The 25,930-nt window shown below is 43.4% G+C and overlaps 2 protein-coding genes across 2 annotated transcripts in view; one reads left to right on the top strand and one right to left on the bottom strand.

Moving 5' to 3' along the window:
• Positions 1-25,930, bottom strand: part of RNF13 (ring finger protein 13) — a 214,870-nt gene that overhangs the window by 179,482 nt on the left and 9,458 nt on the right. The gene's annotated exons all lie outside the window — the stretch shown is intronic.
• The window catches only part of ANKUB1 (ankyrin repeat and ubiquitin domain containing 1), a gene marked incomplete at both ends in the record, with an annotated part of 39,952 nt that overhangs the window by 10,768 nt on the left and 3,254 nt on the right, over positions 1-25,930 (top strand). Inside the window, 3 exons of the mRNA XM_081234131.1 lie at positions 4,069-4,285; positions 15,131-15,245; positions 18,766-19,698. Of these exons, the coding sequence (XP_081090257.1) occupies positions 4,069-4,285; positions 15,131-15,245; positions 18,766-19,698 (1,265 nt within the window). The remainder of the gene's footprint in view (positions 1-4,068; positions 4,286-15,130; positions 15,246-18,765; positions 19,699-25,930) is intronic.

Here is a 25,930-nt window from a genome sequence, read left to right on the forward strand (position 1 = left end):
ACCCACTTCAGACCTAGTGACACATACAGACTTAAAGTGAGGGGATGGGAAAAGATATTCCATGCAAATAGAAATCAAAAGAAAGCTGGAGTAGCAATACTCATATCAGATAAAATAGACTTGAAAATAAAGAATGTTACAAGAGACAAGGAAGGACAGTACATAATGATCAAGGGATCAATCCAAGAAGAAGATATAACAATTATAAATATATATGCACCTAACATAGGAGAATCTCAATACATAAGGCAACTGCTAACAGCTCTAAAAGAGGAACGGACAAAGGATTAATCTCCAGAATATATAAACAGCTCATGTAGCTCAATATTAAAAAAACAAACAATCCAATCCAAAAATGGGCAGAAGACCTAAATAGGCATTTCTCCAAAGAAGATATACAGATGGGCAAGAAGCACATGAAAAGCTGCTCAATATCACTAATTATTAGAGAAATGCAAATCAAATCTACAATGAGGTATCATCTCACACCAGTTAGAATGGGCATCATCAGAAAATCTACAACAACAAATGCTGGAGAGGGTGTGGAGAAAATGGAACCCTCTTGCACTGTTGGTGGGAATGTAAATTGATACAGCCACTATGGAGAACAGTATGGAGGTTCCTTAAAAAACTAAAAATAGAATTACCATATGATCCAGCAATCCCACTACTGGGCATATACACAGAGAAAACCATAATTCAAAGAGACACATGCACCCCAATGTTCATTGCAGCACTATTTACAATAGCCAGGTCATGGAAGCAACCTAAATGCCCATCGACAGATGAATGGATAAAGAAGATGAGGTACATATATACAATGGAATATTACTCAGCCATAAAAAGGAACAAAATTGGGTCATTTGTAGAGACGTGGATGGATCTAGAGACTGTCATACAGAGTGAAGTTAAGTCAGAAAGAGGAAAACAAATATCGTATATTAACGCATATATGTGGAACCTAGAAAAATGGTACAGATGAACCGGTTTACACGGCAGAAACTGAGACACAGATGTAGAGAACAAATGCACGGACACCAAGGGGGGAAAGTGGCAGGGGTGGTGGTGGTGGTGGTGTGATGAATTGGGCGTTTGGGATTGACAGGTATACACTGCTGTGTATAAAATTGATGACTAATGAGGACCTGCTGTATAATAAAATAATAAAAATAAAATTAAAAAAAAAAGAATTTGTGAAAGATACTGCAGTGTTCAAAACTTGCATTACCTTCTATGTCTCCTTAACTTTTCCTATTTAATGCACATGTATGTATTTACAGTGAATTTGCATTTACTTTTTGTTTTGTTTGTTTTAATTAATTTATTTATTTGGCTGCATCAGGTCTTAGTTGCAGCACACGGGATCTTCACTGTGGTATGCAGGATCTTTTTAGTTGCGACATGTGGGATTTAGTTCCCTGACCAGGGATCAAATCCTGGCTCCCTGCATTGGGAGTGGGGTGTCTTGGCCACTGGACCAGCAGGGAAGCCCCCTGCATTTATTTTTTGAAAACAAAAGTGGAATTATTACCATGCAATAGATCTATGTATTTTTTTAATTGAAAAGTAAGACACTTTATGTATCTCCTACCATAGTGTCTTGGTTTGTTTGTAAAGCAGAAAATCTAATTTTACATTTGTCCAACAATGATTTGTTTATGGGATTGCTTATTTAATAGCATCTGACTGTCTTGGGTATAACTACCAGTGTTCCCCCATTCAGAACATTTGGGGAGGGGTATCACATAGATAGATGCCTTTTTAAATTTTTATTTTATTTTATTTTATTTTGCGGTACGCGGGCCTCTCACTGTTGCGGCCTCTCCCGTTGCGGAGCACAGGCTCCAGACACGCAGGCTCAGCGGCCATGGCTCACGGGCCCAGCCGCTCCACGGCATGTGGGATCTTCCCGGGCCAGGGCACGAACCCGTGTCCCCTGCATCGGCAGGCGGACTGTCAACCACTGCGTCACCAGGGAAGCCCAGATTCCTTTTTTTAAATAGATAATGTGAGTTAGCAAGTTGCTGGTAATCAACAGCTATCTGCTCATTCTCTGTATATGCAACAGGAAGAAGTGTCACCAACTGGTGTGCTACACTAGAACTTAAAATGGGTTTCCCACAAAAGCAAGTTTTATAAAATGGTGAATATATAGAGTTAAAATAGTACAATGAGAACTATGTTCCAGATATGTTATGAATTATTTATTTGATACATATTTATGGACAGTCTACTCTGTACCAGGTACTATTCTAGGCAATGGGTGACAACAATGAACAAAACTCAAGCAATAGTTTCCACAATCACACGGATTAGAATGAAGGAGGCAAACGTTTATTCATATTCTGAGAAGCATCTTTTAAACTTATTTTTCTAACATCAAATAGTAGTTAGTTAACTGTTAAGGGTGACTTGAGCCTTTGCTGCTTTGTTTGCATGTTACACATTTAATTCTAAATATAAATTAGAACCTATACCAAGGGCTAACTTTAGGGAAATCAGAGTAATCATAAAAGAAATAAGGAACAACTATTACATAAAGTATAATTTTTCTCTCTTCCTCACTATCTTTTTATTCACCTTTCATAGGAATTTCTTCCTGCCCATATATACCCCATGGATTAGGTCAGGCAGATACCTGCCTTAATGGAGCCATAGGAAAACATGAGCATGGTGAAAGGAAAAGGGTGAATCCTTATGTTCTTTCAATTTTTATTGAGCGGATTTATGAGAAACTGTTGAGGAGAACTGTCCTAAGCACTTTAAATTCAGCCAGCAGCTCAGCTGGCTAATGGCTTTATGCTCAGCAGAAGACATCGGAACCTCTCCCAGTGACCTGAGTCACTGAAGTGGACCCCAGATCAGAGCACTGCAGCCTAAACTTTCATCAATAACACTACGTACTCCTTAAAAGCTCTTTCAAAGAGATCTGCATGTTGATCACATTCTGGCAATGTGTTATCTGGTAGGTGGGGGATGAATTTAATGTATTATAAACCTGAAGCAGGGAGGGGTCCCTGCAGAAACCCTAGACGAATTTGATGGGAGAAAAGGGGAGGGTAACGGGCGGGACAAGGGAGCGGTGACTGGCTGGAGTCCCCTGGAGGAACCTGGAGGCCAGGGCTCTGCTTCTCAGTTTTGCTCAAGGTCCCACGTTACTCTTACCGGAGCCCTCGGTGGCAGCTCCCGGCGCTCACATCTGCCACACCGGCAGCGCACTAAAGAAAAACATGATCGTCCTGAGTCCACTAAAGAGGAAGTAAAGCCAGTTTCTTTTTGGTTGTTATTGTTAGAAAAGTGAAAATTTTAATAACCTTCCCTCCCTTCCCATTCTCCCCTTTTGCTGTGTTTTTAGTTTGATTGCTTTAACTGTTAACAGAAGAAAAAATACTTTCCCAAACTTTCCTTCTTAACTCTTTCAGATATCTCAGTTCCACCTGCTTTCTTATTTAGATTCCAAAACAAAAGGAACAAAGGAAACTTTTTTCACTTACATCTAGTACTTCCCTTTTTAAATAGTAAAAGTAAATACACGTGGTTATTTAAAAAAAAAAAGAAAAAAGTCAAACCATACAGACAAGGAAGACCATAAAATGATAAGCAAAACTCTCCTCCCACCCTGAGCTCAGCTCCACTCCCCAGAGATAACCTCATAGAAATAATTTTTTCAGTTGACTGAGGTTTAGAATCCACAGTATTTCCAAACTAAAGTGCAACATGATGGAGGAGTTGTTTCTAAACTAACACCTCCATAAGCACAGCGTGGATATAAATTCTCACCACTCCTCTTGCGTATCTGGGTCCGTAGACTAAGAAGTAAGAAGGGACTCAAAGCCCTGCCACGTCTCCCTCACTTTTCTCAAAGGAGGAGGACTCATAAATTTCCTCAGGACAGAAGCGTGAGACTCAGACCAGAAGTCAGGGAATTTAACTGGCCTTTGCTTTCATCCTTAGCACCCACGTTGTGGGAGCTAGAGGCACTCAGAGCCAGCTTCCAAGATGTTTGTCCCTTGTCCCAACCCCCAGACAGTGCTTATTTCTGAGTTCCCTTCTTTTCTCTTCCCTTAGGAAGAAGAAAAGCCCACTCTCTGCGTGTTCAATGCTGTGACCCAAGAGACAATGCCCATAATGGACAGCATTTCCCTTCTTGGTAAAAAAGTGTCTGATCTGAGAACACTGATAGCTCTGAGATGTGGATTCCCTGTGAGTGTCTTCTGTCTTCGGACCCCAGAGGGACTGGAGATGTACGACTGCAACACGCTCAGGGACTACCAGACAGACCTCGGTACCACCCACTATATGATAGCAGTTACTACTCAGCACTCAGGTTCTTTGATACCAGACTCACAACAGAAGGAGGAGTTGTTTCTAAACTAAAACCTCTGTAGGCGCAGTGTGGATGTAAATTATCAAAACCCCTCTTTGGTGTCTGGGTCTGTAGGCTAAGAAATAAGAATGGTCACATACCCCTGCCATGTCTTATTCTCTCTGCTCAAAGCAAGAGGATTTGTTAATATCCTCAGGATCTGTTTATATTTTTCTCTTTCAAAATATATTTCAAGCATATATAGAAGCAAGTTCTAGTAGATATTCTTTTTCCTCTTTTGAATGCAAGTGGTAGCATATGATACATATTGTTGAAACCTTGCTTTATGCGAACTCATTTTGAAATATTGTCAGTTATATTAAACAATCTTTTAATTAAACAGTATGAAGCCAATACTGTGCAGGTCGAACAGGTGCCTCAGTGAGCACCATTCATCCCTGATGGACAGATTACAACCTCTCTTTAAATACTGTACTTCAGTCATGTCTGGTGCAGCCATACATTATTAAGCCAAACTCAAAGGACTGTCAGATTTGTTTTAACCATATTGGCAAATGGTTCAAACGTTATGGAGATTCTTGCTTGAGGTGAATAAGTTTTTGCTGACAGCACATCTTTAGGTAACATTGTGCTATAACATTTGCTGCAACGGAATTTGATTTCTCCCAACTTATAATCGGGCCTGTAGATATCCATGAATTAAGCAGTTTTGCTTTTTATAACTGCTAAATTTGCATTTATTGTTACTTTCCTGAGTATTATGTTTGCTTACTCTTTCATGTTATTTTTAACTGAGGCTCTCAAAACTTTGACATCAATTACCATCCCTGCTTTTGATCAGAGGAAGTGATGTTCTAGGAGTCGTCCTCAGAGTACCTTACTGTAAACACATATCTGCTCTGTGTGCTTGCTGGGGGATCAGCCCTGCACAGAACATGGTGGCGGCTGATTTAAGTAAGGGCACACAAGTGGCATTTGTTTTCGAGCAACTTACGACCTAGTTATTTAATGAAATGCCAAAGGATAAATGAGAAAACTAAGGTGACTGTTCTTCAGGCCTGTGCTGCTCAGATCATGATGTGACATTTTAGAGCACGAAGAGAATTTAGAAATGGCTTGGCCCAACACCTAATTTTGGTTTTTGGTCGTGCGCACACCATGTGGGGTCTTAGCTCCCCCACCAGAGTGGAACCCATGCCCCCTGCAGTGGAAGTGTGGAGTCCTAACCACTGGACCACCAGGGAAGTCCCCCAACCCCTAATTTTTACAGATATAAAGACAGCAAAAAGGTTCTGAATGGTTAAATGACTTGCTCAGGCTGTGTCAAGGATAACCCCCCTTAAAATGACCCTCTAGGAAGGAGATTTTTCAGATGTAAGGTTAGCGGCTCCAGCATGACCTGGGTAGATGGCTTTGGCCACCATGAGAACACAGGGCATGGGAGGAGGGGCAAGGAAAGAGGGACCTCAAAGGAAAAGGAGGAAGAGCCTTTGCCCTGCTTCACAGCTTTGCCTAAAACACTTAGAAATCTCTTTTTAAAAATTTAATCCTTGTAAACATTTTTTTTTAATTTATTTAATTTATTTATTTTATTTTTGGCTGCAGCCAGTCTTAGTTGCGGCATGCGGGATCTTTCGTTGCGGCGCGTGGGCTTCTCTCTAGTTTTGGGCTTCTCTCTAGTTGTGACGCATGGGCTCCAGAGCACATGGGCTCTGTAGTTTGTGGCACACAGGCTCAGTAGCTGTGGTGCATGGGCTTAGTTGCCCCGTGGCATGTGGGATCTTAGTTCCCTGAGCAGGGATCGAACCCAGGTCCCCTGCATTGGAAGGCAGATTCTTAACCACTGGACCACCAGGGAAGTCCCCCTAGCAGTCTTTTTATTTATTTATTTATTTCTTCTGTACGTGGGCCTCTCACTGTTGTGGCCTCTCCCATTGCGGAGCACAGGCTCCAGACGTGCAGGCTCAGTGGCCATGGCTCACGGGCCCAGCCGATCCACGGCATGTGGGATCTTCCCAGACCGGGGCACAAACCCATGTCCCCTGCATTGGCAGGCGGACTCCCAACCACTGCGCCACCAGGGAAGCCCCCCACTAGCAGTCTTTAAGTAGCCAGCCCACCTTTTTAAACTACAGGGTAAGGGAATCTTTGATCTGCCTCTCTTCCAGATTCTCCTCTTTCCAGTCAATGAGTCACCCCCAATGCTGTCAGGAGTTGAACATTGACCCCTTTCCAAAGGCAGTGGAGAGTCAGAAGGTTTTGGAGAAGCAGTCAAAGAAAATAAAAGATTTAAGTAGCTCAATTAGTCCCTGCACATACCAGCCCATACAGTAATATATAAAACTGCCTCTGCACTCTGGGCATTTATAGTAAAGTGGTAGAAATGAATGCACATTTACTCAGTTATAATCCAATAAGCCAGCTCCTTGTAGGCTGAAGGGCTCAAGGAAAGGCTTTTTGGAGAATGTTGGACTTGAGCACACAAAGATGCGAGAAATATGCATCATCTGAGAGGAGGAAGGGAAGACATTCCAGGCTTCTAGGCCAGGAGAAAAGCATGAGCCACAGGTTCAAGAACATGGGCTTACATTTGCAGCAACATGGATGGACCTAGAGATTGTCATACTGAGTGAAGCAAGTCAGACAGAGAAAGACAAACATCATATGATATCACTTATATGTGGAATCTTAAAAAATGGTACAAGTGGACTTATTTACAAAACAGAAATAGAGTCACAGACATAAAAAACAAACTTATGGTTACTGGGGGGAAGTGGGGGTGGGGAGAGGGATAAATTAGGAGACTGGGACTGATATATACACACTAGTATATATAAAATAGATAACTAATAAGGGCCTACTGTATAGCTCAGGGAACTCTGCTCAATACTCTGTGATGACCTATATGGGAAAAGAATCTAAAAAAGAAGGGATATATGTTTATGTATAACTGATGCCCTTTGCTGTACAGTAGAAACTAACACAACATTGTAAATCAACTATACTCTAATAAAATTTTTTAAAAATCAAAAAAAAAAAAAAAGAATGTGGGCTTAATCCAGGGAAGACAGAAAGCAGGAGACTGTTCTAAAGAGTGGAGAAGCCTCGTAGAGACCCATGGGAATCTCACAGCTGAGGTCATACTGAGGAGGGTCTTAGAGGTGAGGCAACAGAGCACAGGTTTCCTGTGCTTGCAAACAGAGCCATGTACGTTCTGGAACAGCAGTGTTTCAATAGACGTTTAATCTGGTGGCAGGCAGCATGAAATAGAGAAAGGAGTGAGAAGAGCCTGGAAGTAGAGTGATATGCTAACTGGAGCTTTTGATAATCCCAGTATTAATTAATTCCACGAGGAATGGAAGAGACAAATCTGAGACATTCATGAGAGAGTGACAGAGCATCATGCTGGGTCACATCTAAGAAGAGGGAAATGCCAAGGCTCTGACGCTAGGGCAGCAATGGTGAACTTGGGAAAAGGAGCTTATGCTTTGGGTCTTCAACTTTAGATATAAGGAAACTCAGAGAGTACATTGTTTTTCCTGAAAATTACTCAGCTAGTTAGTGGCAAAGCTGTAAGTGCAACTGAGTTCTTCTAATTCTCCGCCATGACAAATATGGAGCTAGGGCTTGAGGGATGGGTTGGCTTAGCAGATACTGCTGTAGGCGTCCTGCCCGTGGAGTTGGGGGTACAGCACTGTGAGAGGTGCTTTCCTTGGACAGTAAATACAGAGAGGGGGGTTTCCCTGGTGGCGCAGTGGTTGAGAGTCCACCTGCCGATGCAGGGGACACAGGTTCATGTCCCGGTCTGGGAAGATCCCACATGCCGTGAAGTGGCTGGGCCCGTGAGCCATGGCCGCTGAGCCTGCATGTCCGGAGCCTGTGCTCCGCAACGGAAGAGGCCACAACAGTGAGAGGCCCACGTACCGCAAAAAAAAAAAAAAAAAAAAAAATACAGAGAGGGACATGTCAAGGGCCAAGGGCCAGTGCTCAGGACATGCTGAAGTCAGGGTAAGTAGACAGAAGAGGAGTCAGAAAATGAGACACAGAAAGCTGTCAGAGTCGGGAAGAAAACACAAACTTTGCATTGTCACAGATGATGAAGAGACTGTGGGATGCTAGTAAAAGGCCAAAGACAGTGTCTGAGAAAAACCTTTTGATTTTGCTTAGAGGTCATTGGTGAGCTTAGAGAGAGAAGTTTTAATAAAGCAGATGGAGACGGAAAGGTTGTAGGGATTAAGAAGAAGATACGTAATAAGGGGATAAAGGGCTTTTTTGGTGATAAAATGCTTAATAAGTAACTTATCAAGAATTTATCAAAGCTAAACATCCCCTAATGTTTGTGATTTTGAAATTTTGTGACTTGAGGTTTAGTGACACATCATATAGGTCCAATATACACACAACACATGTGCACGCACGCACGCGCATGCGCACACACACACACACACACACGTTTTCTTGAATCAACCTATACAGGACAGAATGATGCCATTGGTACTTTTCACTGTGAATGCCTCATGGCATGTATTCATGGCCAGACTGAGAACATCACATCTGAGAGACTATTCCAGGAGAAGGGTCCTGTCAGCTCAGACCCTGAAATCTAGGCGGGCTCCAGGGTCCCCCACCAGCCCTCAGGCCCCTTAGAGACCTACTGTGCCATTTTAGTTCCTTTTATAAATGAGAAAACTGAGGCTCAGAGAAGTTAAGTGACTTGGTCAAGGTCATACTGGTAATAATTAGTCATCCTCCACTCAGGATTGGGTTCTTTCCAACAACTTAAACTGCCAACCCAGTGTGTCTTTATTGATACCTATTTTTATTGATGTTCTTTAAGTACTGATCAATACCTTGCTTTGATTCCCACTAAGGGAAACCCAAACCAGAGAAATGGTTTCCACATTCAGAAAGAAAAAGTCCAAATCAGATAGGCAGATATTGATCCCAGAGTATGCATGAGGAATCCAGAAACTTGGGATATAGGGACCACAGCAGGAGAGGTTGGAGACGATTCCCTAGAATAGGCACTGTTGCTTGCACCTGCTTTCCTGCACAGCTTGGTCATGGTAGGTGGATTTGTTAAGTAGAGAGTGTATGAATCCAGGTTCTGTAAATATATACAATTTGGGGAGTCCACTTTAAAAAATTAAGAATAAAGAATTAGAAAGTTCATATAGAAAGAGGCCTTGAAGCTTAATTCTCATTTATTTTACTTTCATTTCACTTATAGATTTTAGTTGTATTTTCTGGAACAACATAGCTTTTTTTTTTTTTTTTTTGTGGTACGCGGGCCTCTCACTGTTGTGGCCTCTCCCGTTGCGGAGCACAGGCTCCGGACGCACAGGCTCAGCGGCCATGGCTCACGGGCCTAGCCACTCTGCTGCATGTGGGATCCTCCCAGACCGCCGCATGAACCCGTGTCCCCTGCATCGGCAGGCAGACTCTCAACCACTGCGCCACCAGGGAAGCCCAACATAGCATTTAAAAAATAAGTTTCTATTTTCTAGCAGAATGCCTAAGCTTATGAAGGAATTTAATGTGTGACAAAGGAGGCATTACAAATCAATTGGAATGGAAGGATTATCCAATAAATGGTGCTGGTTAACTCACTTAGAAATTCTCTGAATATTCAAAAGTTGAGCATTAAGAGAAAAACCATCCATTGTTACCTTTGATCTTTGAGAAATTAAGACTGCTTCATTGCAAAAAACTGCAACTGATAGTTATAACACCTGTAACATTTGTTCACATAAAATACAAGGCTTGTTGGACGTGCCCTAACTGATAAGAATTTAAATCACAGAGTATTCTCTAGTTTTCAGGGCTCATCAGTAGTGGACAGGTTGAGCTAGGGAGAGTTGAGACTCTGAGGCTAGGCAACCACCTAGGCAAGTGCAGATGGGCCAGGAAGACCCCACCCGTAGACATCTAGCAAAAGGAGGTTAGCCTTAAATAGGTCCTTCTGGTGGGGGTCCTGGAACAGGCAGGTCAGTCTGCATTAGCAATTGGTAAGATGGAGGAAGGCAGAGGGTGATCCAGGGAGATCCAGCAGGGACCCGGGAGGTGAACCATAGCATCAAGGCATCAAGGTAGTGAATGAATCAATGAACGAATGACATAAAAGGTGGGAAATGAGACAACCTGGTTGCTGACACAGGAGCCTCTGTCAACATGTAACAGAAATCTAACCCCAGAGACTGGGGTTCGGAATAGGAACTCTCTGAGTTCCAGGCTCAGAGAACAGAGATGGGGCCTCAGTTATAAAACCCAAAAGGTAGAGTAGGATACTGAGACTTGTGCTCTGAGGCACAAGGTGGGGGCTTGGTCTCTTATTCCTGGAGAAATAAGGCAAGTTACTAGAACAGGACAACACCTGAGCAGGCTGAACAGGAAGAGCAACTTCCCACCAAACTTCTGAGCAGCTGGTCCGGACTCTTAACATATCCCCTACAACTGAAATTAAGACTGTTCCATGGGGGCTTCCCACATGCCGCGGAGCGGCTGGGCCCGTGAGCCATGGCCGCTGAGCCTGTGCGTCCGAAGCCTGTGCTCCGCAACAGGAGAGGCCACAACGGTGAGAGGCCCGCGTACTGCAAAAAAAAAAAAAATTAGTAGATACTGTTGCCTAGACCCACTCCTAGCCATTCTGACTTAATTGGTTTGGGAGGGGGCTCAAGCAAGTATCAGCATTAAAAAAAAAAAAAAAAAAAAAGACTGTTCTGGTCATTCAAATGGAGGCTATGCGGTCTCAGCTGTGGAGGACCAGGGAGGCTGGAGTATAGTGTCAGGCTAAAGCTTTCCAACACTCATCTTTGAGTGATTTTCATAATAAACTAAAAACATAGTAAGTCACTTTAGGCAGGAGATGAAATAAACGCACTTGGAGCACTGTTTGAAGTCTTTTGTTTCCAGTGCTATTCATAGAAATCAAATAGTTTACAAGAAAGTTTAAGTACAACAAGAAGCTTTAGAGAAACTAAATCTACTATGTCATGGATGATCCATATTTTGGAAGATGTTTATCTAGGCATTTCTAGAGTGTATTTGCAGAACTGCTGCTTGGTCTCTACAGAATAACTCCATAACTCTCCAGCAAAAAGAGTGAATTCTCCTAGCTGAGGCCAGACTTGTGAGGGTTAAGGTAGGTTAGGGCCTTGATGGCATTAATGCAGATCAGGCTCTGTGGGTAAACATGCACAGCAACTAGGAATCAACCCACAAAGGACAGCGAGGCCAAGGTAAAGAAATCCCAAACCAGAGTCAAGAGTAAGGGAAGAAGAGCTCCATTTCAAGATTACAGGTTGTAACGTAGGACGTCTAAAAAGGGAGGGATCAGCAGAAAGAACATATACTTGGATGTGTGTCTGCCTGTGAAGTGGGTGCAAGAAGGGCAAGAGCCAGGAAGCAGAAAGGAAAGCGAGAGAAAGGCACCGGAAAAGAGGAGGCTTGGGAAGCATTAGAAAGAATTCTAGAGACAAAAATTCCAAGCCAAATTCTACTCCCAGCTTGCTGAGTAGCTTCAGGCAATTCCCCATGGGCCTCAGCTTCCTAGTCTAGAAAAGGAGACAATGGAGTGGGCTGGTCTTTTAGGATCTTTTTATCTTCAGCATTCTGTGGCTCTAAGATTACTGCTGTTATGTTATCCTTCCTTCCTTCTCACCTGCAGGTATTTATGATGAACCTGTCTGAGCCTGAGGATATGTGTGGATAAGCCAAGTCACACACTGTCCCATCACAGCTTTGGCATACAACTTCTGGGGCCACCATATTGATTCAAAGGCAGCCAATCCATAAGCTGTCCAGTGACACCACCTCTCCTAGCTGAGACAATTAGAGTCTTGTTTGGAGATAAGTATAACACAGAGGACAGGCACATGGGCTCAGCAGCCAGATTGTCCAGGTCCAACTCCTGTTTCCACTATTTACTGGTTATGTAGAAGCTGGGGAAGTTACTTCGTCTTATAGTGCCTCAGTTTCCTTAGCTGTCAAATGGAGAAAATAATATAACCCATCACTTAGGGTTGTTATGAATTTTAAATTATTAAATTGTTCATGTACTTAGAATAATCTAGAGCATATAGTAAGCACTGAATGAATATGAGCTATTCATATTCATATTCAAAATATTACTGTTATTATTATTAATTATTAGTCTTGTGAATTCAAATTGGGAAATGTAGAGAGACAAAATTGGTTATCAGTAGGGTTGGAAAATGAAGAGTGTCAAGAAATAAGGTTGGGTCATGGCAAACGCATGTTGCATGTGTGCCAAAGTTGTGATAGGACAGAAGCTGTAAGTAAGCAGGGCAGCCTATCAGTAGAGAAAGGGAGAAGACACACAAAGAGACCTAAAGGGCATGAGAGAGAGTGAGAGAACCTGGGGCCCATGGGAGAGATGGGCAGTGGTCCATCTTGAGAGCTGTCTTGGTTCCTAATGCATGCTAGATGTGGTCATTGTCTCAGTATAATAAGCCCCATTTTCTTAAGGGTCTCCTTGCAATCCAAGAGCATAACTAAAACAGAGCCCATAGACTGGATGAGACATAACGCTTGGGCTCAAAGAGTTCTTTTAGTGTTTGTCAACTGGCAATTCCAAAGCAGAAATGTATGTTCAATAATAAAGACTTTCAAAGTATACTTTGCAACCAGTTGAGCAGTCATTTACCCTATCTGGGGAGGTGAGAGGATGGCGTAGTCAAGGAGGGCTTCCTAGAGGAGGTGATGCCAGGATTGCATCATAAACTATTGGTAGGAGGATAGGGGAGTCAGAAGAATTCAGACAGAAGGGACAGCAAAAGAAGATGCCCCAAATCCAGAAACAGCCTGGGGTACACACAGAAGTACAGGCCAGCCTGCTGGGCTACTAAGGGTTAGGAGGGCAGCACATGGCCAGAACAGGTTTGAGGAGTGGCTTAGAACCTCATTTAACAAGTATTTACTGAGCACCTACTGTGAGCCAGGTACTATTGGGGAAAGCAAGCATAGAGCTGTGAGCAAGGGTAGCAAGGTCCCCACCCTCTTGAAGCTTGCATTTCAGTGGGGAAGGCAAGCATCATCCCGTAAACAGAAAAATATCGAATTTTAAATAAAATTAAGGAATATGAAGTAAAACAAAGCAGGATAAGGGAATAGAGAGGGATGTGATGAGGTGGGGAAAGGCTATTGCAGATGGCTGGCCAGAAGAGGAGATGGCATCTGAACAGAGACGTGAATAAAGACAGGCGGAGGCTGTGGGGAGCTTCTTGAGGTAGCTTTAGGTGAGAGATTATCTAGGCCTGAAATAGGGCTGTGCTGGTTAAGATGGAGGTGAAGAAGCAAGAGTCCTTCAACATTTGGGAAATAAACTTGTCGGGCCTTAGCGATTGTACAGCTGTTGGGGACGTGAGAGAAAGGAAGGGATGAAGAACAACTCCCAGATTTCTAACTCAGGTAGCAAGGAAGATAGTGGTGACACAAACTGAGACACAGAATACAGGAGGAAAAGCAGGTTGGGGATGAAAGGTGACAGGTTGTCCTTCAGAAGAGTGGGGCCCTAGCGTGATCCCTTAGATTGTGGTATCCCCAGCAGGGGCAATCCAGAGCTGGAGCAGAGGCCTGGCTGGAATTTGGACTCAGGAGTGACTGGCCCATGGGTGATCAATGAAGCCATCAGCTGCACTGAGACTGACTGCCTGTCAGTCAGCCAACAAGTATGTAGTGAGCACTCGGCAAACGGCAGGCAGTGTGGCAAGTCCTGAAGGAGCGTCGTTTGTAGTGGGTCGTGAACAACAGTCTCCAAACAAGTAAAATGATTTCAAGTACTGACGGTAGGGGCTATGAAGAAATTAAAATAAGGTCACGGCATACAGAGTACTGGAGGGGAGGAGGGGGTGGTGGCAGAGATTGCTTTAGCCCTAGTGGCCAAGAAGGTCCTCCGTGAGGACACGATGCTTGAAGGGAAAGCTGAGTAAGAAGGACACTGCCCGGTGAACTCTGGATAAAGACCCTTTGAAGCAAAAGAAATTATGTGTTTAGGTCCTCAGATGGGCGTGGCCTTGGTGTGTCTGAAGGACAGGTGAAAGGTCAGAGTGGCCAGAACAGAGTGAGTGAGGCAGGCTGGAGGGACAGAGGTCAGAGTGGGCCACATGGGGAGGAGACTGGGTTTTATCCTGAGGGAGTGTGTAGAGTTAGAAGAGCAGAAGCCTGAGGAAAGATTCCTGGGAAACAGCAGCCTGAAGGACGAAGGGAATGTAGTCACAAAACCAGGAGAGGGCAGGTTTTTGAGGAGCAAGTGATAAATCCTCCAGCAGCAATGAATAGATCCCTTTTATGTTCATAACACAGAATGGCTCCTGTTTTGTGAAGAATGGAATGAAAGGATCATTCAACTTCACCCACAGCCCACTTGTAAGCTAAGGGCCCGAGAAATGCATATGTCCTGCCACCGTTTCTTGAGTTTCTCTTCCAACGTAACAGCTTTTGTTTACCTGGTGATGTGTAGATCAGCATGGAATCGATGTCCACAGAAATGTTTTTAAGATAGCTGCAGAAAGTAGTTCAGCATTGTATGCTTTCACTGTGCAGATGAGAAAATGAAAGGGCACAGAAGCTAAAAGGCTTTTCCAAGTCAATATAGGCCTAAGCTCAAGAGAGCACCCCTGCCCCTCTCTCTCTCTCCCTCAGCATCCCTATCTCCTTATTCAAAGGCTACTTTTCATTTGGCACCTAGCTCATGTCTGTTGGGAGAAAGCTATCATTAGAAGTTTTTGGACCACCAAACCCCAGGGGTGGACTGGAACCATCACCACCTCTCTTTATCCACAGGCACAACACTTCGCTTGGACGTCTGGGATGGATGGAAGGAATTTCTGATGGGCTGTCTCCTCGGACAGAAACTTAAAGTCCAACGCTATTTATCAGATGAAGGACCAGTACTCAAGTACGAGATAAAGCAAATGCTAAATTAATTAATTTTTGCTAAACTTTCATAGGAACTTGAGTCTGCAATTCACTCTTTAGCTGGGGTGCTGCTCCAAGGGAGTTCCCTTGAGACATTTTTATTGAGATATTTGCTCAAATAAGATAGCAGAGATGCCACCAGGGCTGACAGCCTTTGGTGATGTATTGTAATTCAGGTAGACTTTCATCAGGAAACACTATCTAAATGCACGACTTCAGTTTGGTTTGGATATTAGACTTTTTTTTTTTTTTTTTTTTTTTTTTTTCTTTTTGCGGTATGCGGGCCTCTCACTGTTGTGGCCTCTCCCGTTGCGGAGCACAGGCTCCGGATGCGCAGGCCCAGCGGCCGTGGCTCACGGGCCCAGCCGCTCCGCGGCATATGGGATCCTCCCAGACCGGGGCACGAACCCGTATCCCCTGCATCGGCAGGCGGACTCTCAACCACTGCGCCACCAGGGAGGCCCTGGATATTAGACTTTTATCAGCACTTTTTAAAGGATATCAGAATAAGTGCCTTGCCACTCTCAGATTCAATTATTCTAAAAACCACTAACTGCTTATTGATTGGCTGAAAACATTGCCTACCTCTTCCTAAGCTATCATGTAACTTTTCAAATCGCATCTAATACACACATTCATACTTTTGCCATACATGAAGTGTAACACATGCTGCTGGAGCAGTGGAGGAGGGTAGGCTCGGAAAAGCAGGTGGACATTTTAACATATCTCTACAGCCAGCGGCTTCCCAGGTGCATAATTGCACTACCCTTTAGGTTTTAATTCAGTGGTATTTTAGAACAGTGCCCCCTTGTGGTGATTTGGTCATACTTTACAGAAGCACACACACTCAGCAGGAACTCTAAGGGCTCTGTGAAGAGACAGATTGGAAAACCAGCTTTTGCAATTTTATAAAATATTTAACTATTTAAAATTAATTTCTATTTGGGGATAATTATAATTCTCTCTTTTCTTTCTTTGCTCTGAATCCAAAGAAATAGCTGTTGCATTGTTACTCTTACTAGTGCATATTTACTGAGTACTTTGTAGCATTGTGTTATATTTATTAACTAATTTTATACTTATAACACTTTTATGAGATGAATACTATTTTCTCTTATTTTACAGATAAGGAAACTGACTTAGGAAATCTGCCCAATGTCACACAGCTAGCAAGGGCACAACTGGGTTTTAGACCCCCACAATTTAATAACTCTAGTGCTCATGTACTTAACTATTTCCACTTAATCTTTAAAAAAAATCTAAGAGCTCAGAGAATATAAATACGATATGCATATGATCAGAGTGAAAAGCTCCTTTTATTCCCCCACCCAATCAACAATGTATGTACTATGTACTATGAAAGCAATAAACAAGATATGGTCCCTGCCTTTAGCAAATTTATAGTCCAGTAAGGGAAACAGAAAACAAGTAACCAATTCCTGGAGAAACAGAACTGCAAAATGTCTGGGAGTACAAACTCCAGTGCTCATCTACCTAGGTTCAAAGCCCCACCCCCTCAGTGTTTAGTCGTGTAAACTTAAGTAAGTAGTCATCCTGTACCTCAGTTTCCTCTTCTATAAAATGGGCAGAATAATAGTACCTATCTCATAAAACTACTTTAGAGATTAAATGAGCTAGTATTATAAGGAACTTAGAGGGCCACCTGGCACATGGTAAGGAGGATACAAATGTTAGGTGTCACTGTTACCATTCAGTGTGAAAATTGTTATGACATGGGCATTGTGCAAGACGATATGGGAATGTATAGTATGGACAACTGTAGGGGATCAGGTAAAGCACCCCGAGAAAGGGACCTGAAGGGTTGATACTCAGGTAAACAGTAGGGAGAAGAATAAAAATGTTTCAAAACAGATGGAACCACACGTACAAAGACCCAGGGGGCAAGAGAATGGATTCAAAGAACTGAAAGAAGTTCCACGTGGTAGATTATAGAGTAGGAGGAAGCTAGTGGCCAGAGGCTGGGAAGATAAGAAAAGGCCAGCTCATGCAGGCCCCTGTAGGAATGTGAAGGAATTTGGATTTTATCGTTTAAATGTTGGGAAGACATTGAAGGCCATGGTGAGATCTGCATTTTAGAATATTGGCTCTGACTGCAATGTGGGGAATAGAGGCAGACAGGGAGACAGGAAAACAGTCAAAAGAAACCAGCAGCCTGAGCTAGGCTTATGACAGCAGAGGTGGGGCTAAGAGGACAGACTGTGAAAAGATCATTTAGGAGGAAGAATCAACGAGTCTTGGTAACAAGAGTGCTCCAGTTCCCACAACATGGGTGTTGAGGATGAAAGCAAAGGCCAGTTAGTCCATGCAGGAGGGGCTCTTCTCCCCAAATCAAATTCAGAGTTGCTGATCTGCACTAGTGAATTTCAAGCGAAATTGATATGTGAACCAAAATGCCAGCCTATTAATGTTTAACTCTAATTAGTTATAATCTGTCAGAGGGTCCTAGAAACCCACATGTTCTGGGCAGACCATCTCTCTTATACAGGAAAATTACATGGGATGCCACATACACCTGAAAACTATGGTGTGGTGAGCACGCAGTCAGAGACGGGAGAGTTAGTTATACGCAGATTTTGGATGATACCAGCTAGCTGGCCTCCTTCTCTACCATGGGGTCACAGAGAGCCTTGCCCAGGTAAATCCTGGACAAAACCTGATGGAACCCTGTCTAGCTTTGCCTCCCTAATTCTTATTTATCTGAATAGTCTTCACCCATCATTCAATTTGTGCCTGATGGGGATTTGGAAGGGTAGGGGTGGCAGGAAGGCCAGTGTGGCTATAGTTCAGCGAAAGAGAAGGGGAGTGGTGGGAAGTGAGGCAGGAGCTGGGCCAGGGTCCAGGCGACAGGTGCCCCGAGGCCAAGATGAAGAGTTAGAATTTCAATTACAGCCGGAAGCTACTAGAGGGTTTGGAAGAGAGCATAGGCCACCTCCAACATATGGAATAAAAAGATTGCTAAGCACTGTATGAGGAAAAGCCCGTAGGGGGATAAGAGGAGGTGGGAGACCAGTTAGGAGACTGTGGCACTGGTGGTCATGCTGGTGGGGGGCAACCTAGAGGTTTCGATCAGAATAGCAGTAGAGATTTTGAGAAGCCAGAGAATAAGGACTGTTAGAAAAGACAAAGCAAACAAACCTGCAAAGCATTCAAATTTCTAAAAGGTACTGAATTCCTTCCTATGCTTTCCCAGTGAATATAAAGCTTGATATTTATCTTGAACATTAGATTTTCGTAAGGAAAAAACTGCTCCAAGGAAACCAATCTGAATTATTTATATGTACACAATAGGACAATGTGTATAAGCAGGACCTGTGCAGTTTAACCTGTGTATTACTATAGACTTTTTCTGAAAATATTTTTAAAAGTTAGGAAGAAATGAATATTTTAACTAGAATGTTTTGTGGGTATTTAGTGTAACTGCCTTTGCCTGTTTGCTGATTTACTAAACAGCCCCACTCTCGCTTGTTTCATTCATTCAGGTATCAGAAAAGGGTTGCCCTGTACATCGCCGCCTTTTATGGGCACACTGAGCTCACTGAATGGGCCCTGAAGCAGGGTGTGCGGCCCCACGAGATGGTCGGTGTGCACCCCTACCGAGCTTGGTGCCATGAAGCCCTTCACGCAGATGTCTCTAAATGCCCCATTCATGCAGCCGCGGAAGCGGGCCAACTGTTGATTCTGAAGGCTTTTGTCAACTGCAGCGTGCTGTGCCTGGAATGCAAAAACGCAGCGGGACAAACTCCCCTTACCATTGCGTTCAAACACAAGCATAAAGACTGCGTATTATATTTACTGAGTAAAATGTGGTCCACTGTTTCTTTTCTGAAAATCTCAGTCCCTATGAGGATTTATATTAAAATAAAACAATGGGTACTCAGAGCTCAGAGTCACAACCTTAATAAAAGCCAGCTTTGCGGAGCAAGGGTCTTTGGAGCAAAAGTTGGAGATATTGTGATGGTGGATGGTTTCACCAAACCCAAAATGACCTCCAAGAGTTGGCATAAGGCTGAGAACAAGGACTCACAAGGCACTGTGGGCAAACTACCGCCTCTCAGGGAGCAAACTGTAAGCAGGAAACGTGTCAATCCTTTGGCAATTTCACAGCAGGACACAAGAGAACAAACACTCAAATTTCCTCTGCTGGTAGATGCAAATGCGTTCTTTGAATTACAAAAACAACAAAATCGGGAAAAAATTACTGCCACAGCTAGGAAAAAAGAAAAGCTCATAAAAAATACGTATCTCCCCCAAGTCCCCCTCCCTCCAGTTTCAAGAGTGAGCTATTCACACCCATCTTTTTACTATGCAACACCCAGTGCCAACTCTTTACTCGGATCCTCCTTTGCATCTTTCTCAGAGCACAGTGGAAGGACTCCAAGGGAGAATGCCATCTACTACTTAGCTGTGGCCAGGTAAGGTTTTCTCTTCAAACAAACAAGGATAAACCTTTAATAGGGCAGGTCTAGGGGAGGAATGGTCTATGAAGCCATTACACTACCATGCCATGTAGTATAACACAGGTTTTTCTTGTGCATCGGTACCCAGCTTCAAGGACCTAGCCTTGTTCTAGGACAAAATGAACTCATTTTATTGGTCAATCCATGTAGTATTCTATTTGTCAAATTTTCAGGAAGAAAGGAGTTGTATCAATTAACAACGTCCCTTGTTTTTTTTGGTTTTTTTTTAAGTAAAAGAAATTGTTAATTATAATTAAAGGGATAAGGGGGAAACTTGAAATCTGGGAGACATCAAAAGTGTCATGGAAGCCTGAATGGTAATGAAAGTGGAAGGAAAGAAAAGAACAATTTAATGACAAACTGAATCATAAAGACTTCAGTTGACTTACAGACAAGAAATACAGGCTGAGGGAGAGCTATATTGGATAGGGTGATAGAATTGATATTAATATTTAAGGTAAGTTTAAAAGGTAATCCATTATCACATTTAAAGACATAAACAAGTGTGTTGGAAGTGGACTTTTTGGGCACATTCATTTCATAAAATAAAATTTTATATATTGGTCATCAGATTTCACTGAAAACACAACTCTAATTAGATCTCAAGATAAATACTTATGAGGTATTATTGGGTGCCAGTATTACAGTGAAAATATAGATTTATGAACGTTTTTTCCCCTTACTCGATATAATGAGAAGGAAAGAAAAAATAAGGCTAGATTGTTTTAGTTGCCTTTCTGTATTGGTCTTTATTTCAGATCTACTTTATTTCAGCTGGGTGTTGCCACCTAGTGGTAAGAATAATTGCCATAGTGGTGAGCTATAAAATGCAAACTTCAGCATACAGCATGATGAGGTTGAGAAAAGATGAAGAAACTGCTTAACAGCTTCAATCTTTGTAATTTGTGAGATATCTCTGACTAGAATGTATAAAAAGATAATCTAAAATTATAGAAAAAGACCAGAAAATTATTAATTGAAAAAATTATATAATCCATCTTAAAATCAGCCTGTAAACATAAGGAAATACTGATCAGTTTTATCAAAAGATGCACATTAAAAATGATTTTATTTTTTAAACATCCAAAAAAATGCTTATTATGGCCCAGTGCAGTGCTAGGCAGAATGGGAATGTGCAAAAGTATCTGTGGTTAAGGTGGCCATGTATGTGGTTTTGGGTGAAAGGCTGCCAGTGTCTATTGTGTGTGGTGCTTTCTTGGGGAGGAACTGAGTTGTGATATATAGAGTTAAATGCATAAAAAGCACTAATCTCACATGTATGGCTTTTTGAATTCTATTTTTTAAATTAATTTATTTTTTATTTATTTGGTTGCGTCAGGTCTTAGTTGCGCAGACTGACTCTGTAGTTGTGGTTCGCAGCCTCCTTAGTTGTGGCTCGCCAGCTCCGTAGTTGGGCACGTGGGCTCCTTAGTTGTGACACGTGAACTCTTAGTTGCAGCACGCATGTGAGATCTAGTTCCCGGACCTGGGATCGAACCTGGGCCACCTGCATTGGGAGCGTGGAGTCTTAGCCACTGAGCCACCAGGGAAGTCCCTGAATTTTTATATTTGCATACATGCATGTAACAACCACTCAGATCAATTGCAAAATATTTCTAGCACCCCAAAAAAGTTCCTTCATGCTCCTTGCCAGTCAATGACCCCTCCCAGATATAACCATTATTCTGATCTCTATCAATGAGATTAGTTTTGCCCCTTGACTTTCATATAAAGGGCACCATATGTTATGTATCTTTCATGTCTGGCTTTTTTGTGCAACGAATTGTCTATGAGATTCATTCATGTTTTTGCGTGTATTGATTCTTCTTATTTCTGTATAGCATTCCATTTCTATGTAGTATTCCACATCTCTATCCAATCTCTTATTGAGGGGCATTTGAGTTGTAACTAATTTGGGGCTATTTTGAATAACACTCTATGATTATTCTTGTATATAAGTTTGGTGGACATTTGCATTCATTTCACTTGACTCTATAACTAGGAGTGGAATTGCTAGGTCATAGGGTTAGCTTTAGCAAACACTTCCACACAGTTTTCCCAAGAGGTTACACTAGTGTGCTGTTTTTGCAGGTACAGTTCATAAGGATTGGAGTTATCAAGGGGAAACAATTTCAAGGTTGAGAAGAGACTTGCTGGGGAAAACATTTCATTCAACAAAGAGGTTAGTTCAGGGAATTCTCTGGCGGTCCAGTGGTTAGGACTCCATGCTTCCACTGCAGGGGGCATGCGTTTGCTCATAGGAGGAGGGGTGGTCAGTCTGATTGTTCACTTCCTCTGGCAAAGTTACTCCTAGCAAATCTTTCCAACTATATTGTTTCTCTTTTCCCAGTGCTTTTCTCTTCCCTCTATTTGTATTCTCTACTGCCTTCTCATCTGTTTTCTCCCCTTTCCACTGCATTTATCCCAGGATCTGTCCCACATCCCTCTGCTGGTGGGCTGTGGAGGGATGGGGGGACCTGCATGCCTCATGCGCCTGCAGGGCTCTTTCTGACCTGGCTCATTGTCCCCTCAAAGGAGTCATGAAAGCACCCATGTCCACCTGAAGTCACCAGTCAAGCCAGGCAGCTAGGTGGTCTGAGCACTTACCACTAAAGGACCAGTACAGCTCTTGTGCCAAAACGTGAGGAGTGGACATGCGCTACCTTGAAGGCTGGGTCCACCATCATCAAGGTAGTATCATGGCCAGGAGATGGGGAAGAACCTAACTAATCCTTCCTGGTGCTAACCTGGGGGAATTGGGTCAGGGTGGATTCATCGATGCTGCTGATTGTGTGGGAAGGGTGACCTTCCAAACCAGGACCCCAGACATCTCATCTGGTGTCATGTGAGAGCACTTGCTGGAACTCCACCTTTAGATTCACGAAAATATACCTGTGAGGGTTGACTCAAAGAAAGTATTGCTGCAGTTAGCTCAGATCCAGTGCTAATGTGGGTCTGGGTTGGTGCCTGTGGCTGGTGTGGAGATGATAGTAACTCAGGCCAGATTGAGTCTCATTCCCCAGAAGATGGTGTCAGCTTTATACAGATCAAAGAATACTTACAAGGTGTGTCTAGAAAACTGTCTTCCTTACTGCTTATTGTCTGATTCCAGTGAGGTTGATGCAACTTGGAAGTCCAGCTTAGTAAAGATTCAAATATGGAGGACTGGTCCAGAAGGTTCAGTGTCCTGAGTGCACTGAGAATAGGTGACAGTCCCCAGTGGTGACTCTGATGGGCTCCCATGCTCCTGATAAAAGTAGAGCTCTCTGTGTTGTTTTGTTTTGTTTCGCTTTGATTAAAAAGTACCAAGGATGGGGCAAGGGACCCTTGCCACAAGTTTAAACCACTGTGGTTGATGAGGGTGTTTGCCTCAGCCTTGGAAGGTGAATACAAGGAATAAACCAGCTTGGCCTGGTCATGCCCCTAAGCCCCACTCTTGATACAGGAGTAACTCCTCCCCAAACTCCTTTTGATAAGCGCTCTATTTGTTGGGGATTGTAGGAGCAAAGGAGAGTCTGAGGGGAGATGAAAACAAATGAGGAGGCAGAGAAGAAGTCTGTTTGGCCTGAAGGCAGTGTTGGTGCAGAGCAGAAAGCTGGGCAATGTAATATTTTCCCTTAAAAAAAGAATTTTAAGGGACTTCCCTGGTGGCGTAGTGGATGAGGCTCCACACTCCCAAAGCAGGGTGCCCAGGTTCGATTCCTGGTTGGGGATCTAGATCCCACATGCATGCCACAACTAAGAGTTCACAGGCCACAACTAAGGAGCCTGCGAGCCACAACTAAGGAGCAGGTGAGCCACAAGGAGCCCACCTGCCGCAACTAAGGAGCCCAGGTGCTGCAACTAAGGAGCCCACCTGCCACAACTAAGACCCCATGCAACCAAATAAATAAATAAATATTTTTTTAAAAGAATTTTAATTAGAAAATACAGTAATATGTGCTTTCTGGGAAGCATCCGAACAACATGGGAATGTATAAAGTAAACATGAAAGTCTCTATCCATCCTCCAGCCCCACACCTCTCCCCTCTCATGAATCCCATCCATCTCCCCAGAAGGCATCATTATTACTATTTGTAGCCTCCTAGAACTTTTCCATGTATCTCAATATATGTATGTGAGATATGTATATGTGCATGCCCTTTTCATCCTAAAAGGGATTTTACTGCATTTATGTTCCCAAATATATATCTCTTAGACATAACTGTCAAATCTTTCTATGCTAGGGAGAAGGAACTACCTTGTCCTTTTTACTGGCTGCCTAGTATTCCACTGCATCCATGTATAATAAGTTATTTAACCAGTCCTCTCTTGATTTACATTCAAGTTGTTTCCATCTTTCACCATGATAACAGTGGTGCAATATATCCTTTTATGTGTAATACTTAATCATTTATGGAATTATTTCTATAGGACACTTTCATTGAAGGGAAATTGCTTATTCAAAAGACATATACATACTAAGTTAACTTCCTGAAAGGCTGTAGTGAATTGTACCCATCTACACAGTATGAGAAGCTATCTACAGCTAGGAGGGGCCAAGGCTCAGAGGGAGCTGCAGTGAAGGAGTGAAGGAGAGAACCTGACAAAGTCTCTCAGGGTCAGTTTGTGTGCTACTGTGTTATAAGTCACCCTTCCCTGAGAAGAAACTGCCAGTAGTACCCCTGCCCCAAGAACAGTTTGGTACAATTCAGCTGTTGGTCCTTGTAGAAAAAGGCCTGCCCTGTACTTTCCAAGTTTACCTTGCAATGGGTATGGGGCAGGTGTTTTCTCTCTTTGATTCCTCAGGGATATAAACTACCCTCTCCCTCTCCCTGTCTCTCCCCCAACCCCGCCCCCTTCATAAGGTACTGGGGTACAATGGAAGCAGGGGCTAAGGCTCTGCTGACCTCCCTTTACTGGCAAGCCTGCCATTTTGCACAGATGAGCATGTGAGCCCTAGGAAAGCACAGGCATTGAGCAGGGCACCGTTCCTGTGCATTCCTGAGCACTGGGTTTAGGAGACCAGTTGCATCACATCATCTCCTCAGTTCTGCTTTGATGAGAGGGCCCACAAGAACAGCAAAGGGAGACATGAGCCGGACCCTCAGCTTACACAAGTCACAGAGCTGACTGAAACCTGAGGGTTCAGCCTCCCAGCCTAGCTTGTCCAATACTGCATGCCCAGGCCTTGCCCTCCTGTTGAGGATCTTGAATTTGTGACCCATTCAGGTGAGCAAGAACCTTGTTTCCTCTGTTCACTTTTATACCTTTAGCACAGCACCTGGCATACAGTAAGGGCTCAATAAATAGGTGTTTAATGAATGCATAGAAGCCAGGGAAAGGTGGATATAGTTATACCATTCTTTCCTCCCTAAGCTGGGACTTCTATGCTGAAAAGAAACACTGAGATTCAGTTAGGTGCTTGGGCTGATGGCCCAGTTAGTGGTTACTAATGGTTGTTCATTCAACCAACATTTATTGAGCTGGAGATATGGTGGTAACTTTCCTAGTTTTAGCACTGAAAGTTCTGTTTCCTGAGAAATCCCTCAGGCCTGGGCAAATCAGGAGTTAGTCACCCTATATAGTCAAGAACAAATACAGATACAGTCCTGCTCTTTGTGAAGCAAACTGTTTAGTTGGTGTGATGGGCATTAACACACGGGCTAACTGGGGAAAGTGCTATGAAGGAGAGGAACTTGGAGAGAGAGGTTCTATGGAAGTCTGACATAGACCTTGACCTCCTTAAGAAAATGTCTGAGCTGAGATCTGAAGGACGGGAAGGAAGAATGCAGTGCTCCAGGTAGAGGAAAGAGCTTGTGCAAAGGCCTTGTGGCTGGAGCTTATGGGGAAGTTATGAAATAGGAAGATATGCTAGAGCAAAGGGAGAGAAGAGAGGTACAAGACAAACATGGAGAGGTAGGCAGGGCTCCATAAGAAGACCTGGGCTATTTTACCCTAAAAACAAGGAGAGAGTATTGAACAGTTTGACCTGATCAGCTTTGGATTTTTGTTTGCTTGTTTTTTACGGTTCGCGGGTCTCTCACTGTTGCGGCCTCTCCCGTTGCGGAGCACAGGCTCCGCGGCCATGGCTCATGGGCCCAGCCGCTCTGCGGCATGTGGGATCTTCCCGGACCGGGGCACGAACCCGTGTCCCCTGCATCGGCAGGCGGACTCTCAACCACTGCGCCACCAGGGAAGCCCCAGC

The sequence above is a fragment of the Mesoplodon bidens genome (assembly GCF_964165515.1).
Source record: "Mesoplodon bidens genome assembly, chromosome: 5".
Lineage (NCBI taxonomy): Eukaryota > Metazoa > Chordata > Mammalia > Artiodactyla > Ziphiidae > Mesoplodon > Mesoplodon bidens.